The sequence below is a fragment of the Fringilla coelebs genome (assembly GCF_963513975.1).
Source record: "Fringilla coelebs genome assembly, chromosome: 7".
Lineage (NCBI taxonomy): Eukaryota > Metazoa > Chordata > Aves > Passeriformes > Fringillidae > Fringilla > Fringilla coelebs.
The window spans coordinates 22,253,881-22,271,576 of record NC_140035.1 but is presented as its reverse complement, the minus strand read 5'-3'; the positions used below and the strand labels follow the sequence as shown (position 1 = coordinate 22,271,576).

Genomic DNA, 17,696 nt, shown 5'->3' with positions numbered 1-17,696 from the left:
AGTGTTCTTCACATCATCACCACAGTGCATGCTGCTCTCACATCAAACCCCCCAGTATCAGCAAGGAAAAAAAATCTGTATTACCTACATATATGAAAACAAGTCTATGCAAACTATAACCTTCATTTTGTTACTGTTATTACTGAAGTACAGAGTGTGCTCCCAAATCTGAGTGACTAGTGACACTGCCAAGTCAAAAGCCCCCCACTGCTGACCTCATACACTGACAAGGTGCCACGTGGAGACCATTTGTTTCTTGATTAAAATATCCCATTTTAAAACTATTAAGAATAAAGCTGAAAAGCTGTCCTGAACCAAGAGTTTTTGGCTTCCAGTCTCAAGTTGGAAAGATAATCCTGTAAGAAAATGTTTGCAATAATTCTAGACCCCTTAGTGTTCTTCACAGCACTAAAAAAAAGGTGATGCCAACGCATTTTAGATTGTAAGTCATTTGACAATATACACTTTATTCTGATACAAAATTGAATTATTGTAACAAATTTTAATCCATTATGGACTATACTGAAATTTTAAATTTCCATGCTATTTTAACTTGTTTAACCACAAGTTTCACGATGTCAGCACACTAGCACCATTGCTCTTGAAGTCTTTTGCCAGTTATACCATTTTATTCTGTTTCCAATCTTGCGGTATTATCTTCTACATGAAGGCCATGTTTTCTTCTGTGGAGATACTTGGATTACTTTAGTTCAGGAAAAGCTAATAGAGAGAGATGTCAACCTGTAGCACCCACAGCAGAAAAAGAATCATCCATCAGATATGCAAATTTCAATGATACTCAAGCTCTTACATGCTCCACACAATTTTAAGATACACACACTTTTCAGAGACCACAGAGTGATTTATAAATATTCCCCCTCAGTGTAGACAGCACATGAAAACCACATTAATGTCTTAAACAAGGAACCAAAGACAGCACGTCAGAACATCACACAATCCACAATGCTTGAAAACATTAGGAACCTTAAGTATTGAAAAGATACAAAAGTTAAGATGCTGTGTTTAATTTTGATGCTCTGTAATAGCATAGTTACCTCCATCAATCTGGGCTGCTTTTGGGGAAACTCCCTCCTCTACCTGGAAGTACCATTTTTGTTTCAAGTAAATTTCTCTACAACTGTAGCTTTGTTAGTTTGCATCTTCACATCCCCATCTCCATTTAAAGCTGCTATTTTCAACAGAAACCAGATGGCTGTGAAATAAAGTTCTTGAATCTTAAAAGTGCCTCTTGGACAGAGATACAATTGACCTAGTACTTCCTTAAGAAAGTGTTTATTTTGGTCAAAGTTATTTCTGAACAGATTTGGCTATAAATAATTGAATTTAAGCAAATTAATCTTTACAAGCATGTTATAAATCAAACCGTGAAAATAATCCTAACAGTGATTACCTATTTCTGTATGTGGTGCAAAAAGACCCACCCAGAGCACATAACAAGTCTGCAGCAACGTGGAATCCTCTCACATTAAGGAAAGGTAGAGTTTTACTCTATACACAGGTCTAGCACCAAGGCAAACTACAAAGTTTTTGTTAAAAATTAATTTTGTTACACTTTCAAAATCCTACTATTAAAAATATCCAAAGACCACCACAGGTACAAGAGCATTTGTACCTGAAGGGCAGTGCTGTACCTCACTACCTGTGGCTACACAGATGTCTGCAGGAGCTCTGCCAGGCAGAGCATGTTTCCCACTTTTAGGCGTAAGAAAGCAAGCTCATCACCTCAGCAACAAGCTAGCACATTACACGAAGGCAACGTGACTGTACTGCAGTTTCAAATTTAGGCTCAACCTTGGCCTAAGCACAAACTTGTTTTAATGTTTTTTAAAAAGTACATGCAGTTATCATGAGATTTTCAATTAAGTAGCTTCTGAATTTATGAAAGTCTCTGTATGTTACTTCCAAATTAGTTAACTCTGTATTACAAAGTCAGGAATTACTTTCTGGGAGTCTACAGGCAGCAGGTAGAAAGTCTTAAGTACTTAAAACGATTTGTGAACATGCCTCTACCTCTCATAAGGCAGGCTGCATTTGACTTTCAGAGCAACTGAAGTACAACCAACACTAAAATAGAAACTGACTTCCTAAGAATGCACAGGCTCAGAAATGTATTGGAAGTTTAAACAGATGCTGAAGTACTTCAGATAAAAGGACCTGTAACAATCAAAGATGCAGAAAAGGAAATAATACATGTTCCAAGACTTGATATATGTCCTAGTCTGTGTAAAACCAAGATTGCATGAGAATTTTTTATTGCCATTCCATTTGCCTATACAAATGCCATTGTGATTTCAGCTGGGTATCATGATAGTATTAGCCTCAATTACTCTGCCTGAAAGCACCCAGAATCTGAAAGGGAGCTCTTTGATTTGTACAGGTAAAGACATCACCTGGTAAGTCAAGATCCACTACCTAGGAGGGAAATCCCAGCTTGCACCAATACCAAGCTCCCCCCCAGAACGGGTGCAAGCAGCAGCAGCAGGTCGCAGCTGCTGAGAACCGAAGAACCACTTCAGTGTCACTGCCTTCCTGGGCTTCTCTGCGGCACCTCTTTCCATGACAAGGCATAGAACAATTTCCCCCACCCCAGCACACTCCCCAGTAACCAAAACACATGATTTCAAAACATTAACTTGTCTTGTTGACCTCACGCACCAAACAATTTTGTATCTGCCAGGAACAGAAGATTCTTGAATAGGAAATGTGCCAGCAAGCAGCGCTCATCCAGAACAGGAAACACTGGATGACATATGCTGGAATATTTGCTGCTTAGTACTTATGGCTTCCCTTGATATTAAGAGACTGTGAAAGGAAAGCCTAGAAGGAAATAGGGGTTAAATACATTTTACTATACACTACAAATCTTACCCAGTCAGAAACCTTCTTTTGAAGAGGATGTGCAAGACATTCCCCATTTTGTCAAGCAGCAGCTTCTCATTCAACCTGAAAATTAAAGAAATTACTCTTACCTTGTTTAAAAACCTCCCACCACTCTTTATAATTCATGAAAAATTTTAAAGGCAAACCTTACCTATGCTCATTGCCCTTCCTTTCAGGTCTAAATGCTAGACCTATTGATTTTGAGTCAACTCAAGTAGCTATCACTCAAGGAGGTTCCAAAAGGTGAAGAACTCTTGCTAGACTTTCTTCGATATTTCAGCTGTGATAAGCAGATTTAACTAGCCTTGGGAAAGCTGCTCACTATCAGCACAGTATCTTATTCCTTCACTTTTCTGGAAGTTGAAGCTGTTGCTCCTGCTGCCTTGTCATTCTTTAATTAGGCTGACTTCTCCATACTCAATAGGCTGCTGAAGTCCTGTCTTACGAGTCTCCTTAGCAATGTATGGATCAAAGAAGTACATCCTAGGTTCTGTAAAGCTGGCGGATCACTGTCCTCATGGCTTACACTTTTCCACGTCACAAACAACAGCTAAGCTACCCCACCCACCTACAAAGCGGTCACTTACATCCATCTCTTAAAAGGTTGCATACAGATCTTGTTCATAAAGTTTATTATGACACTATTTTTCAAAGTTAACATTGTAGTCACAGTACAGCTACAAGAGGCCCTGTTAAAAAGAACACTGTCAATACATTCTAAAAAAATTTAGAAATACCAGATCAATTGTCAGAAGGGACATCAACCCCATCCTTCAGTTGTCCCTGCAATCAGATGCAGGCCCCAGGTGCAAGTCTACACATCTTCTAGCATAGTAATGTACAAAGCGAGTCAGAAGTCAGGTGTCTCACTCCCTAGTGAGTTGTGGTTTAGTTTCCCATGTTTTCAAACTCCAAATGGGTTGTTTAAAAAATGCCTTTATTGAAGTACAGCCTCCCCCCCACCCCAAACCCAAATGAACACGTACAACAACAGAAGCGTTCACTAAACCACCAATTCTTGCTTTAACTTTTGAGATCTTTCAGAACTCCACAGACAAGAATAAGCAGACTTTGAAATCCATTTTGGAGGCTACCATCTTGACACTGGTTCCTTGTTTTAGCGTACTGCAGTCTAAATACACTCCAATAACAGCGTTTAAATAACATGTTTAATTTTTTTCAAACAACACACTTATTTTTCTACCACTTCTTAAAAATTATAATTCATTAATATGACTGATTATGCCTTAAGCCATTTCATACATCTTTGCAGATTCATTCCTACACTGGAATTGCATTTACCTTATACTGCACATTGACCCAGAAGTGAAACAGGTGTGAGTAATTCCAATACATATTGCCAAGTGTCTGAGTAGTTCTTTTATTGACTGGGTCCCTACTCTTCTGAGTTTGAATTGACAGCAAGCACTGGCCTGGCAATAGTCAAGAGAATTCACATCAGATGAGGACAGCACAGACTGCAGTGCCTTAATTTGGAGGTCAGAAGTGAGAATGAAGTACAATTTCTAGCCACATGTACTGGTCAGATTTTCTACTCCACTGCACCAAATCCAGTTGTAGCACACTATCATTCTACCTGTGGGAACTCGGGACTGTAGCCCTCTATGTTGTGGGAGTGCTTCTAGTCGGTAAAATACAACTAGACAGTGTTTGATCTTTGAGCTCTCAGCTGAGCCCAGACATCTGCCAGGGAAACAGCTCAAGGACTCTATTATTAAAGAGCCCATGGGAAATGGGCTTTTGGACCACATTACCTGGGACTGTCAGTGATTACACCTGTGCTACCCTTGGCTCCCAGTCAGAAGCATGTGTCCAGAAAATTGCCTAGGGTGCATGCAAGAAAGTATATAGCCATTAAATTATTGAGGAACACACCTATTACTCTCACTATGACGCCTCATTTAATTGAAACAGTGCAGTCTGGTGCAAGGGAGAAGGAAATGGGGACAAAGGGGATGAAAATTCCAAGCCACCCTCCCCAAAGTATAGTTTTATTGAAACAGAATCATTGTATATCCCAAGGAAACAGGCACTTGATTTCCCCCCACCTTAACTTCTCGGGAATTACAATAAATATAAAGGTAAAAAGCAAATTTTTTTTTCTCTCCACCCAAGACTTAAACAACTTCAGTTTTCCCTTATGCATCTCAAATGAGACGGGAGACAGCTTTCATGTGTCTAAAGTTGGTCTTGTTAAAATATTTATCATGCCTTATTTTCTTGAAGCGCTAGTACTAATACAGAACTACAAATTAAAAAAATATGCACAAACCAAAAAGTAATTTGAAGTTTTCATTAAGATAAAGCTTAGTTCTATGATTTTCACAAACACTAATTTGAGTAACTCAAATCCTAGTTATACATCTAAACAAACTATAATGCAACATACAGATGTTTTCCCTCTGTATGCCTATGTAACTCGTGTCAATGACAGTTACGTATATACACTGAGACTAGACCCCTTAAGACTGCAAATCAATAGGTGTTTCTATTGTTAACTTTAAATTAATACAAAATAGTAATTGAGAAATGCATTTATCTTCTCTATTAACTAACAAGGAAACACCCTAAACTACATTTCAGTTCTGTTATAGAGTTCTCTGTACTAAATGTGGAAAAACTGAACTACACAAATATTGAAAAGTTAAAAATTCATTGATTTGTTTATTCCTGGTACCACTACCACAATTTACAGGGCAATATACCTGATGTAATGGGAAAATAAAAAGAAAAAAGAAAGACAAAGCTACAACAGAGAAAGACCTCAGGAATGTACATCTAATCGACACTACATTGCATGAATCAATAGCTGCACTTTTTGCAAACTGTGGCTATGACAGTCCTGATCAAGAAGGGTTTCCTGTTTAAGCTGCAGTAACTTTTCTGACTATGGATCATCGTTCCTTCTGTGGCAGATTTTACAGTTCCTCTAATTCATTTGGGACGACTGTCTCAAAGTAACCTGCAGCTTTCCTGACAACTCCTCGCTCTCTCTCCTGCTAAGAACTGTAGCCTGTTGAATACAGGATAAGAAAATTATTACTCTCAGTGAACAGTTGTACATTATTAATCATCATTATAAATATGCATTACACCTACCCTTTTTCTGGTAGCATTTTTAGAATCTTCTACCACCATAGCCCCCACTTCCACTTCCAGATCCATAACCACCTAAAAAACCAATGTGTATACTGAAGTACATGAAAAACGACAGACTTTAACTCAAAAATATCTTCTGTACAAAATTGTACTTACCACCATAGGGACTGCCTGAACTTCTGCCACCAAAGCTGCCACCACCTTTCATGGGACCATAGTTAGACTGCTGTTGTCCACTGTAATTGCCAAAATCGTTGTAGTTTCCACTTCCACCGTAATTACCTAAAACAAGTAATTTATAAAGTCATGTTTGTTTAACATCTAGGACAAAAACCTCACCAAATTCCAATACCCAATGTAAAAATAAATTTAAAACTAAATTAATGTATTTTGATGCTACCTGTCTGCAAATGCAAAGGTAATAGAAGACCCTTGGTATTTTTAAGAATAGGAATTGATATTTTATTGAAGATTAAACACATCACTTTATAAGCACAACTGAGTAGGCAATTTGATGTTAACCCAACAGGCCAAATTAAGGGCCGCAAAATCGGAAAACCCTGAGTTTCACCATTACTCTTCTACTGCACAACTCTGTATGGATGATAATAATGTAAATTATAATTTATTTGCACCAAAAAAATGACAGAACTGTAATGGATGTGCTGCATACATAATCAGAAAGTATAGTAAGATATACAGCAGTCTTTGCAGCTTAACTCCCCAAATTTGGGGCAAACAACAAAAAAGCTTGGAAAAATTCGCATTTGTAGTCCTCACAAAGGAGGATGTGACCTACATGTTGTGAACTGGTATTCAAGGACAACATACTTGAAATGCTCAAAACCACTGAAACTCTTGTAGTCTGCCTCCACACACAGATTTATAGCCAAAGCTCTTTGAAATATATATCCCTGGCAAAACAAAGTTGTAGCTTATCAAAGCTGATCCCCATGAAGAACTTTCCTTATGCAACATGGCCTTATACATTAAAACCTAGACGTAGAGCTCATTTATGAATTACTGTATTTCAGGCATTGTGAAATGAAACCTAAGAACCACAGATGTCTAATTAAAGCTGGAATCTTACCACCACCAAAATTTCCTCCTTCATTGTAGCCATCATATCCTCCTCCTCCACCTCCATATCCACCACCTGGGTTTCCATATCCTGGTCCTCCACCACCACCATAACCTCCTCTGCTACCATAGCCAGGACCACCTCCATAGTTGCCACCTTTGAATAAAAGAAAAGTCAAACTTAACACACCAAAGCTAAATACAGGTAAGGAAATATCCATTTAACAAAAAAACCCAAACCAACATACTTGTACAATAAAGATGCCACATGGCACTTTTCCTTTATTATATTCATTGTGGTTGCACGATTTATCTAAACTATTTGAGGAAAAAACCCATGCTTATAAAATCTGGACCTAAGTAATTAATTACATGCTATTCCTCATCCTCTTTTGCATTCTGGTAGCTGCATTTTTTAGCCTTTTGGTAATTGCTGTATCTCTCTTCAGATGCAGTTTACTGAAAACAGTTGTTAACTGCTTTATTCAGTTTTAGTCATCTCAACTGGCATAAGAATCTTCTCTTAGCTCTCAATAATAAGCAGCTCCCTCATGACCTTATGAGATTTTTTTTAAGGGGTAATCACAGACAAGAATTTTTTCCATCCATCATTTTGTGGGGTGAACAAAAAAAAAGTTAACCCTTCACAGCTCTACAATATAGACATTTCATTTCCATTACTGCTATTATCACCAAAACAGACTTCGCTTCCAAGGTGAAGGTAAGACTCACAGCTGGTTCTAACATTGGGGGAAAAGGAAGTGAACAATACACTTACCATCACCAAATCCATTGTATCCGTCACCACCCCCAAAGCTTCCTCTGCTCCCACCACCGCCACCACCACCCCCATAGCCTCCTAGAACACAAAACAGATGACAATGTTTTCCTGAACAAACATGTTAAGTGTTTAAGCCAACTGACACAGGAAATAAAAAAATAAAAAAAACCCCACAAACCAAAATGTAAATCGCATTCTATAGTAATAATCCAGCCATTTACCTCTCCCACCGAAGTTTCCTCCTCGGCCAAAATTCCCTCCACCGCCTCCGAAGTTTCCACGGCCCATGAAGTTGCCTGAGCCACCCCCACGACCTACAAAATATTTCACTTGAATTACATTAATTGAAAACCTGTTACACAAAATAGCTATGCACAACTACAACTCACCTCTCTGAGAGCTAGCAGTCTGCATCTCCTGTTTTGAGAGTGCTTTTTTCACTTCACAGTTGTGTCCATTTATAGTATGGTATTTCTGAACTACAGAAAATAGTGAAAAAGGAAAGTCAGAAATCACATCACTGCAATATGCTGTAAAACTCTCACAGAAAGTTACTATAATGCATCATGTGCACACTTTGAAAAGTAACATGAAATCAACCCCATCCTTTACAATGGTAAAGCACCTGATTATGCAATTATCTCATTCCACACACTGCTTTTCTGAAATCTTAATACTTTATCCCCTAAGTCATTTGTCACTGAAAAGCTTACATACCAACAATTTTATCAACTGTATCATGATCATCAAAAGTAACAAAAGCGAAGCCTCTCTTCTTTCCACTCTGCCTGTCTTCCATGACCTCTATGGTTTCAATCTTTCCATATTTTTCAAAGTATTCCCTTAAATTGTATTCTTCTGTATCTTCTTTAATTCCACCAACAAATATTTTCTTTACTGTGAGGTGTGCCCCAGGCTTTACAGAATCCTGCAACGCCAAAAATTACATTCAGTGCTTAAAGTAGTAGGTAAAGATGAGGATATGTAGTTAACTGGAACACTAACTCACCTCCCTGGAAACTGCTCTCTTTGGTTCAACCACGCGTCCATCAACCTTATGTGGTCGAGCGCTCATGGCAGCATCCACCTCCTCCACACAGGAGTAAGTCACAAAGCCAAAGCCTCTGGAACGCTTTGTTTGTGGGTCTCTCATCACCTGCAAACACACAAGGAGGCACTCTGTATTTCTGTGCTATTTGAAGTACCTAACCCCTTCAAAAGCAGAACTAGTAACAGAGATTTTACCACACAGTCCGTGAGTGTGCCCCATTTCTCAAAGTGCTCTCTCAAGCTATCATCTGTTGTTTCAAAGCTCAGACCTCCAATGAACAGCTTTCTCAACTGCTCTGGCTCCTTTGGCTCATGGCCCTACAAAATGGAAAAAAAACAAAAACATATTTTGAATACAAATTACAGAATTAAAATTTCAGTGAATTACTAGAAATTTTCTGTGCACATTATAACTACAAATAGGTGAAATACATTTACATAAAAACAATGACTTCTAATGGGTTTAGACAGCAGAATAGTAAACACTTAATGAGGTGTGATTTTAATTAAAACACTAACAACTTAAAGAGCGCTAAAATGCAAACAGTAAAGGGATTTCAATATACTAGGTAACTTAGTTGCTCCCCACCACCCAAAAGTGCATTCATTCTGTGCCTATCTTTGAGTTGAAGTTCACACTGTAGGGACTGGGGATGAAGCAGTGCTAGATAAAGGGAAGTTCTACCACTTTATGAAGCATAAATATGCAGAAGTATAAAAAATTTAATGATGCAGTATACAAGGAAAAAAGGTTCTTCCTCAAGCTGAGCATCTACTCTTTGGGGATGTCCACTTTGAAAGGTTACCTTTATACATTTTTATGAAATGTATCAATATTGAATTCCTTCAAATATAAATTCTGTACTTTGATTACTATATTACTGGAGTACACGCAAGCAAGATAGTATAAATAAGTATGTGGATTTTAGTCTTATGGGAAATACCTCTCAAATGTGAAACAACACAGACCTATGTCTTACAGACAAAAAAAATGCTCTTAACAATTCATCAACGGCCAGTAGCAGGTACAACTACTGGAGTAAGATTGGTAATTTTAGCAAGCATCACAGAACAAGCAAGTTTAACAGCTCTAGGTATAACTGCCTATATATGATCAGCCACATTTCAAAAGGTGCAAATTTGCAGATCCCAGTTTTCTGTCAAATGACTAAAATTGCTTAAGAGTACAATTGTGTTTCTGCTCTGTTTCAGTGCTGCACTTTTTTACTAGACAGGGAATTTCCCCATACATTTCACAAGGAGTTCATGAAGAATTGTTTCAAAACTGCCATTGTCAGAGAAGTCTTACCAGACTTCTTACCAGATTAAAATCTCATTTAGCAAGTGGGTACTTCTGCGCATGTAAAACATTTCACAAGGTGCTGGCCAGCTATGCTGTGTATGACTTCAGTTCTGCAGCATCAGTGTTCAACAGGCTTCACTGTTTCTGCTGCAGTCCATCAAACCAGACTAGATGCAGCATTATCCTGATGTAAACTACATAAAAACAGCCACAGACTTCCTATCTGTAGACATTATGCTTCAAATCTGAAGTCTTTAACCTCTGTCACACTGTTAGGGCTGGCCAAGAAGGCTTAAGTCTCTTTGAGTGAGTTTTTGTATTATATAGTGCTTTAGCAAACCACTGGCTTCTAATACACTTAGGCTGTACTACAGCAAACAGTAACTAAGATTATGAAAAGCTGTCTGAGAATTAAATCTCTGCCCTTACACCTGCTGAATTTTGTTAGAAAGAACCCCAGCATTTTTGATAACAGCCTACTATTTAAGGCTTTATTACCTCAGGATCATATAAATCAGTAACAGTCAATGGTCTCATGACTACAAAGTAAAGCTTCTAGTATCTTCAAAGTGGTCCAGACTACAAAAGCATTAAAAAAAACACCTCTCTTCTGACTAAACTGAAACTTTAAATTTTATAGGACTACACACATACTGCATATAGAAACTGCTTTAGGTCAAGTGTTATCTGTTGCTAATTCAAATTTTTAAAATCTACTGACAATTTTTAGTTGGGTTATGTTAAAGCTGGGAACATTAAGCACTTCAAACTCTTCTACACGTATTGAAAGACATTACGTGAAGCTGTGAAGATTAGACTCCTTCAAAATCAGAAACGTATGTAAGAAAGAACTGGACAGACTATTTACAGTTCTCTAATATTATTCAACTATGAGAGTTTCCAGCTAATAACTCAGAGTGCTTTTACCTTAAAAGAATTACGACAGAACTTTTCAGGTAAGGAAAAGTGAAATTCTTTCCTATTTATTGTTATTATGTGCATGAGAACTGCTCTTCTCATACAGCAGGAAGAACACCTGCTGTTACAGCTTCTCTTTCTACTGGATAAGAATTATCCTTAGGACAAATACATATTATAGGAATTATGTGCAAAAAAATACAAGGCAATATTTTCTAAAGAGAATTAGGGAGTTAATTTTTCAGGCAGTTTGCTCTCACTGGGGTTTTCAGAGCGCTGTCCTCTATCGCACCAGCCTATTTCTGAGTTGTTCTGCTGCAATTTATTTCTAACAGCAGTTGTTCCTGCACAGAAAAGCCTGCAGAGCACATCTCTCCCTCAGTGTAACTCCCACCCTGCTCTCTCAGAATCACTACCTCCTGCTCAGCTGACAAGCCAGGAGAGCACGCCATTTTGCAACACTCCTGTGGCAGGAGTGGGGAGAGCAGCTGCAAGACCATCCAGCCTGCCTTTAGTTAGCAAGACGCTGTTTTTCCCCCTAAGCTGTCAGAGGGGCTTCCAGACGCATTACACGGCTCTGCGGAGGCGGCAAACTTCCCTTCTGCCCCGACTCTGGCCTTTTCCCCACAAAGCCCATGCGCAGCGCGGGCCGGGCCGCCTCCATTTTGTGCCGAGCCGCGGCCGGCGCGCCGCCAATATGGAGCCGAGGGCGGGGCGCGCGGCCCGCACCGCAGTGGCGCCATGGGCGGGGCCCGGCCCGCAGGGGCGCCATGGGCGGGGCCGGCGCTGCGGGAGCCGCGGGCCCCTCTGCTCGCCTCCGGCCGCCAGCAGAACACACCGCGGCCTCCCAGGCCCTACCGAAACCCCCAACACTCGGCGCGCACTGTGACTGCACCTCTCGCCTAAGGCGGGGGCGGGGGGAAAGATGGCAGCTAGAACCCCCTGGGATTCCTGCAAACATCCTCCTCTTAGCAGAAATCCTGACACCTTTTGAGACAAAGCTACTGCAGATACATACTGCTTATGTGCTGAGGTTGCCATCAAGTGAAATGGCAGGGGTTTTGAATGATCAGCCTTTTGCAGTTGCAATATTTCTCTCCAAAGGCAGTTTCAGGGTGGAGCTCTCCCATGCATTCTAGCTCTGAGCAGCAGCAAGCGCCCACAAAACGCCTGTCACCAAAGCTACACTCAGCCGTGGCTGAACCTGAGACCACTCTGTCCCCAGGCAGCACAATCCTAGACTGTCTTTGGAAACAGGAAAGCTTACAGGCCACTGGGGCCTCAGCAACGTTCCCTGAGAAACTTATTCTCTACAAACTCAACAGTTTTTAAGATCGTTGCAGGGCAAGCTACTTTTGTGAACTACAAGAACTTATTTAGTATGCAGCTGATCGATCCCATTACACTCAATTCAAAGTCCAAGAGTGAGAGAGTTTCAACATTCCTTCGAAAAGGACTTTACACACCGTACTTCAATACAAAATAACCATACACTACCAGACACATGCAACTGGGACAAGGTTTGTTCGTAATTCAAGTGTATAGGCCCTCCCACACTGCAGTAGTTTATCATTCCAGAAAAAAAGTTGAACTAGATAAAATATTCAGGCAACCTGAAAAAGTAATGTTAGAAAGCAAACAAATCCAAATAAAGGAAGATAAAATGCCTCCGTTAATAAGCTATATAAGCACATTTAATACCCTTTTTGCTGACCTTAAAAGTATTTTCTAAAGGGTATTAAGAACTTTTCCCCCCTCCCACTTCCACACCCTGCCCCAAAAGTAACTAGCTCCCATCCTCCCAAAAACAGCCCCAACGTCTTCTCTATACTACGCACCTTATTCAGTCTACGGTATTTCTGCTAGAAGCAAAAGAAAACAGTTATTTTTACTTAGTACAGCTCGCTTTCATTTGCAGTGACTATCAGGCAACCATTTTTACTTAAAAAAAAAAAAAAAAGAAAAAAAAAAAGAAAATAGGAACCTGTCTTCATTCCCACTAAAAACAGGACTTTTGGAAGGTAGAAGTAATCAAGTTCCTGCTGATACTCTGAGGATACATGAAGTTAATAATTCCACCTTGCTTTAATCAGAAACATATATTTAACCAATTCTGCTATAACAGAAAGCTAGACAAGCAAAATGTCCCCATTATGCTTAACACCCCACCCCTTACAACTGTATGTAATAAACTGCAATTTAAAGTTACTCCACTAATACGGGGATGAAGAAGGTAGAAAAAAAAAAAGATATTACTGTATCAGACAGAAATGGTTAACTTGTTTTTTTTTTTCATCTTTTCCCCTTAAAACTACTTTATTTTTAATAAAAAAACCCCATCCTCTCACCTGTGAGGATCGTCTTCCTTTCCTCTTGTAGTCTTCCACTTCTCTCTCTTCCTTAATAGCAGCCATTTTGAAGGGTACTCTAACTCGGCCTTTCTTTTAGATCTAGGAAACCTAGAAAACAGGTTGGATAAGTCAGCACTTACCCCAGTTCCTGTGACACAGGGCCTTCTCTGCTGCAATGCACAGGTGTAGCTTTGCAGGAAGAAATGGGTTAAAGTGGGGAAAAAAAATCTCAGAAGTATTTAATAGGGTAGGATAAAAAGCCTCAGGCTACTCAGCTAACAGTTGAAAAGAGAAGTAAAAGAAACATCTGCTATCCCAGTCAAGCTCACTATACAAACTAATGCTAAAATCTGTAGCAAACCTTCATCTATGACTGTCTGACAAAACTATTTTGAGTATAACTCATACACAGCAAGCAAATTCCACTTCAATATCCAAATCCACTACATAAATACTGCTTCTCTGGATTTTTAACCCCTAAAACATGTAACATTTTGCAAACACTGGTTACTAGAACTTTCTGATGACTACCTCTTGTAGTCAGCTATCCAGCAGTGTGCAACACTAGAGGATGTCTTATATAGTTCCTGTACTAGAAAATCCTTTCCACTAGGAGTAGTGCAAGAAGCCCTTACTGATGATAACTAGCAACATCAAGAACTGCTGATCCTCAGGAATCTCTAGCACTAGGCATCTGCATTACTTTTGCTTGCCTATTACATATTTTGTTACCAGCCTGTACTATGTAATCTATGTCCCATTATAAATAGGACATCTTTTACAACATAAGCTCAGTGAATGAACCTTTAACTACACATTCAAACAAAAAAATCATGCTCCCGTTGGCTTTTTTCTAGAAAATTTTCTAGAATCATTTAGTTAGTCCTCGTATTGAGGTATTTGTTTATCTCTGGCCAATATTCATTACTACTTTGGATGTTTCTTGAAGCTTTACTACAGTGGCCAAAATGCAATACTGTTAACTACTTAACATTCTTCAGTAAAATTATGCTTGTGCTGCATTTAAAAGCATAACTATTTACAAGATTAGGTGTACTTCTGTGATGGGTTTGTTTTTTGGGTTGTGGGGTTTATTTTAATGTTTTCTTTCTGCAAATTTTGTTCCTGCATATGGAAAGGCAGGCAGGTCTCCACTAATGAGCAATATATGCTGTTATTTTAAGTGGAAATACTTAAACATAACTTTGTTAAAATTCAGCTCCATATTAAACTCAACTGTGAAATCATGAGTATCTCAATTTAATGCATTAACAATTTTAAAGGTTTTATTAAGCAACATCAAATGTTTTGTATTATCTTCAGTTCCTCACTACACAATGTTAAAGCTCCTCTTGAGATCCTTTAAATCAAACACCAGTTTGACTTAAGAGGTATTAGGATATTAAGTACTTCCACTGAGCTGGTAATTTTTTTAAGTCCTGTAGGGGAGGTATGAAACAGAATATTAACACTTCAAGGGCTTTCTACAAACTAGTTGTATGGCAAAATAAAGCTTTAGGAATTGTTAGGGAGTAAAGGAATAAGCCTATTTAAGTACCATTTCAAAGTAATGGAAAGTATAAATCCCTTTACAGACCGAGGCTCCACACTGGCCAACACTAAGCTCCTGGGCATGGTCTCTGCCCCAATGGCCTCTGAAGGCCTTAAGGGTTAAAAAGGAGCTGTCTTCTTGCTAATGCACATGATCAGCTCATGAGGAACACAGCCCTGCTCAGTCCTATTCCTATTTTGCCTTACAGAACGTTGTTAAGGCTTACAGCACTAAATTTTGAAAGTCTTATCACCAACAAAATACTCTATTCAACTCTGAATAAAAATACTCAGAATACCTTCGTTATTGAACGCTAGTTAAACTAGCATTGAGCAATCACATACTGCAACTTAACTAAAGAATTTAAAGCAGTCTCCAAGGAAAGCTTTAAACTATAATGACAAAGAAGCCACCAAGACATGTCTCATTACTCACAACTACTCTCTTACAGGAGAAAAGAAGGTAAGAGAGACAAACCAGACATTATGAAGATAGAAGTTCACCCATCCAACCAGGGAAAACTATGGAAATGCACTGGTGTTTTCTGTAAGCAACTGAAGTTGGACTTAAAAGTGCATACAGAAGGGTGTTTTACCAAACCTAAAAGTTAAGGCAGGAAAAACCTGATTCCCAGTTTTAAGTGTGATGGTAGTGTATTCCCAACAAAAATAGGAACATGCATTAGCTTACTACCTGATGTGGTAGGTTACCACTTTACTGAACCACTTTCCAGTGCTTTGAACGCATCACCCCTCTCAGTTATTAAATCCGGAATCAGCTAAAACAATTGCTTACATGAAAAAGTTGGTTTTCGCTGCTTTGGTTAACGGATCCAGTTTCTTCTGTTTTTAATATAGGAACAGAAACTAGTGCGAGTTGTTGGTTTCTAAGATCTTAATTTTTATGGTTTCAGCGTTCAGTGAAAGGAGCCAAGAAAAAAAATACCACGCACATACACACAAAAAAATCAACCCACTATTTTTGCTTGCCATACTCTGAAACACTTGCGTAAAAAACCTTAGGTTTTGAGGAAAGGAAAGCAAGGGCAGAAAATCATTACTATTTCCCTCCAGGCAGGGTGAGAATGATTTCACTAGGTTTGTGCAGAATGCTTCATGCTGATCCCATCAGGATCATGGCAGAATGCCACCGAATGTCCTAGGTCTTCTGCATATGTAATTGTGGGAGTGCAGAAAAGGAACAGAACTCTACAGTTTTCTTTCCCCCACCTCCCCGGGCATTAAGGCTCCTGGCACGTTTTAACTCCCTCTGGGCAGGTGTAAGAGATACAAGGGAGGTGCTATAACGTGTTGCAGCATTCCTCTCCGAAATGCAGCGTACTGCAGTGAACGATTTTAACGCTTCCAAAATCTTTTTCGAGAAAATTGAGTGTTTATAAAGTGTGTTAAAGAACATCCCTGCCGCACTACTCCGGATAGCTTACGCTGGAGGGGATTGGGCCGGGGAGAGAAGCGGGGAAAAGCAACACAGGCAGGACAGAACAATGACACACGCACGTGTAGGGCTCGCTTTGCCCTACTGCTGCCCGAACACGCGCCCATGTGTTTCGGTGTCCCCAGGATTTCTGCAAAGGGCTCTGCCGCCCACAGCCCTGCCCCGGCCCGAGGCCAGGGCCCCTCTCACCCCGCGCCGGAGCGCTGCGAAATGGCGGCCGCAGCCCGAGGGGCTCCGCGGCGGAAGCGCCGCCTCTCCCGCTCCCTCTCTCTTCCTGCCCACGCCGCCATTGCGGAGAAACGCGGCGTGTCGCAGGCGAAAGAGGGTCTAGAGCGCGGCAGGACCGCCACAACGAGGCCGCGGGAACTGCAAGCGGCTCCACGACCTATTGCCGTCAATCACCCCTTCCCGCCGTGTTTTCCCGCCCGCAGGCTCCAGCGGATTTCAAGCCGCTCCAGCTCCGCACGGCAGGAGCCGCCTCACTGCCGCCTCGGCCGATGGCGGCGTGCCCCGCGCCCCGCGCGCAGTTACCTCCATTTTGTGCCCGGGCTCGGCAAGCGCAGCGCCAATATGGAGCCGGGCGGGAGAGGAGGGGGCGGGCGCGGGGGGGTCACGTGGCGGCAAGGCGGGCTCGGGGCGGCGCGCGCGCTGCGGCCGTTACCGCTTTTCTTCTCAGGGCCTGCCGCCCATCCCCCCCTCCCCTCCTCTTCGTCCTCTCCCCCCGCCGGCGCGCGCCTTCCCCGCCAGAAGGACAGAAAATGGTCGCGAGCGAGGAAAGGTGGGGAGAGGGAAGGTGCGGAGAAGGGTAGGGAGGCGAGGAAAGAGAAGAGATCACCGTGCCGGCGTTCAGCGACAGCGCCTTCCCGCCCTCGTCGGTCCCACGCCGACCGCCGGCCCCGCGCACAAACCGCCGCCTGCTGTGGGGGTGGCGGCGCCGGCGCAGCCGCGACGCGCGCGCGGGACGGCCACGCCTCCCTTCGCTGGGGCCGCCCCCGCCCCGCCCCCGCCGCGGGGGCCGGGCCCGAGCGCGAGGGGCCCTGTGAGGGAGCGCTGTGCGCCGAGCTGTGCGGGCAGGCGGCGTCCGGTGCTTGGTAGGAGAGAGAAGGGAAGGAGGAAATGCTCTGCCTCCAGGGCACAGCTGCAGGAGTATCAGGATGTGCCCGAGGTGCACAGGACCTTCTAAGA

General features: G+C 41.3%; 1 protein-coding gene across 12 annotated transcripts; it reads right to left on the bottom strand.

Moving 5' to 3' along the window:
• Nucleotides 1-447: 447 nt before the first annotated feature.
• Nucleotides 448-17,475, bottom strand: HNRNPA3 (heterogeneous nuclear ribonucleoprotein A3). 12 transcript variants are annotated; one of them, XR_014616321.1, is made up of 14 exons: nucleotides 17,347-17,475; nucleotides 13,502-13,612; nucleotides 12,992-13,015; nucleotides 9,128-9,250; nucleotides 8,892-9,038; nucleotides 8,600-8,810; nucleotides 8,272-8,361; nucleotides 8,104-8,211; nucleotides 7,880-7,960; nucleotides 7,112-7,258; nucleotides 6,178-6,303; nucleotides 6,022-6,093; nucleotides 2,890-2,964; nucleotides 448-741 (listed from the first exon to the last, which is right to left on the bottom strand). XR_014616321.1 is itself a non-coding variant. In XM_084209638.1 (13 exons), exons 2-12 carry the CDS (start codon nucleotides 13,565-13,567, stop codon nucleotides 6,041-6,043), a joined length of 1,176 nt encoding a protein of 391 aa, XP_084065764.1. In that variant the 5' UTR covers nucleotides 13,568-13,612; nucleotides 17,347-17,475; the 3' UTR covers nucleotides 448-2,964; nucleotides 6,022-6,040. The 12 variants fall into 12 exon arrangements, 11 of the variants coding, with proteins under 11 accessions (XP_084065764.1, XP_084065758.1, XP_084065765.1 ...); XM_084209638.1 differs by having other exon boundaries at nucleotides 448-2,964; XM_084209632.1 differs by lacking the exons at nucleotides 448-741; nucleotides 2,890-2,964 and adding an exon at nucleotides 4,335-5,935.
• Between the last annotated feature and the right edge of the window lie 221 nt (nucleotides 17,476-17,696).

Bases quoted from the DNA above. Each gene is read 5' to 3' on its own strand.
- HNRNPA3 (XM_084209638.1), bottom strand. From the start codon at position 13,567: ATGGCTGCTATTAAGGAAGAGAGAGAAGTGGAAGACTACAAGAGGAAA. The intron at 9,039-9,127 runs GTAAAATCTCTG...GTGTGTTTGCAG, and splicing joins GCACACTCACGGACTGTGTG to GTGATGAGAGACCCACAAAC. The intron at 7,259-7,879 runs GTAAGTGTATTG...TTTTATTCAAAG, and splicing joins ATACAATGGATTTGGTGATG to GTGGCAACTATGGAGGTGGT.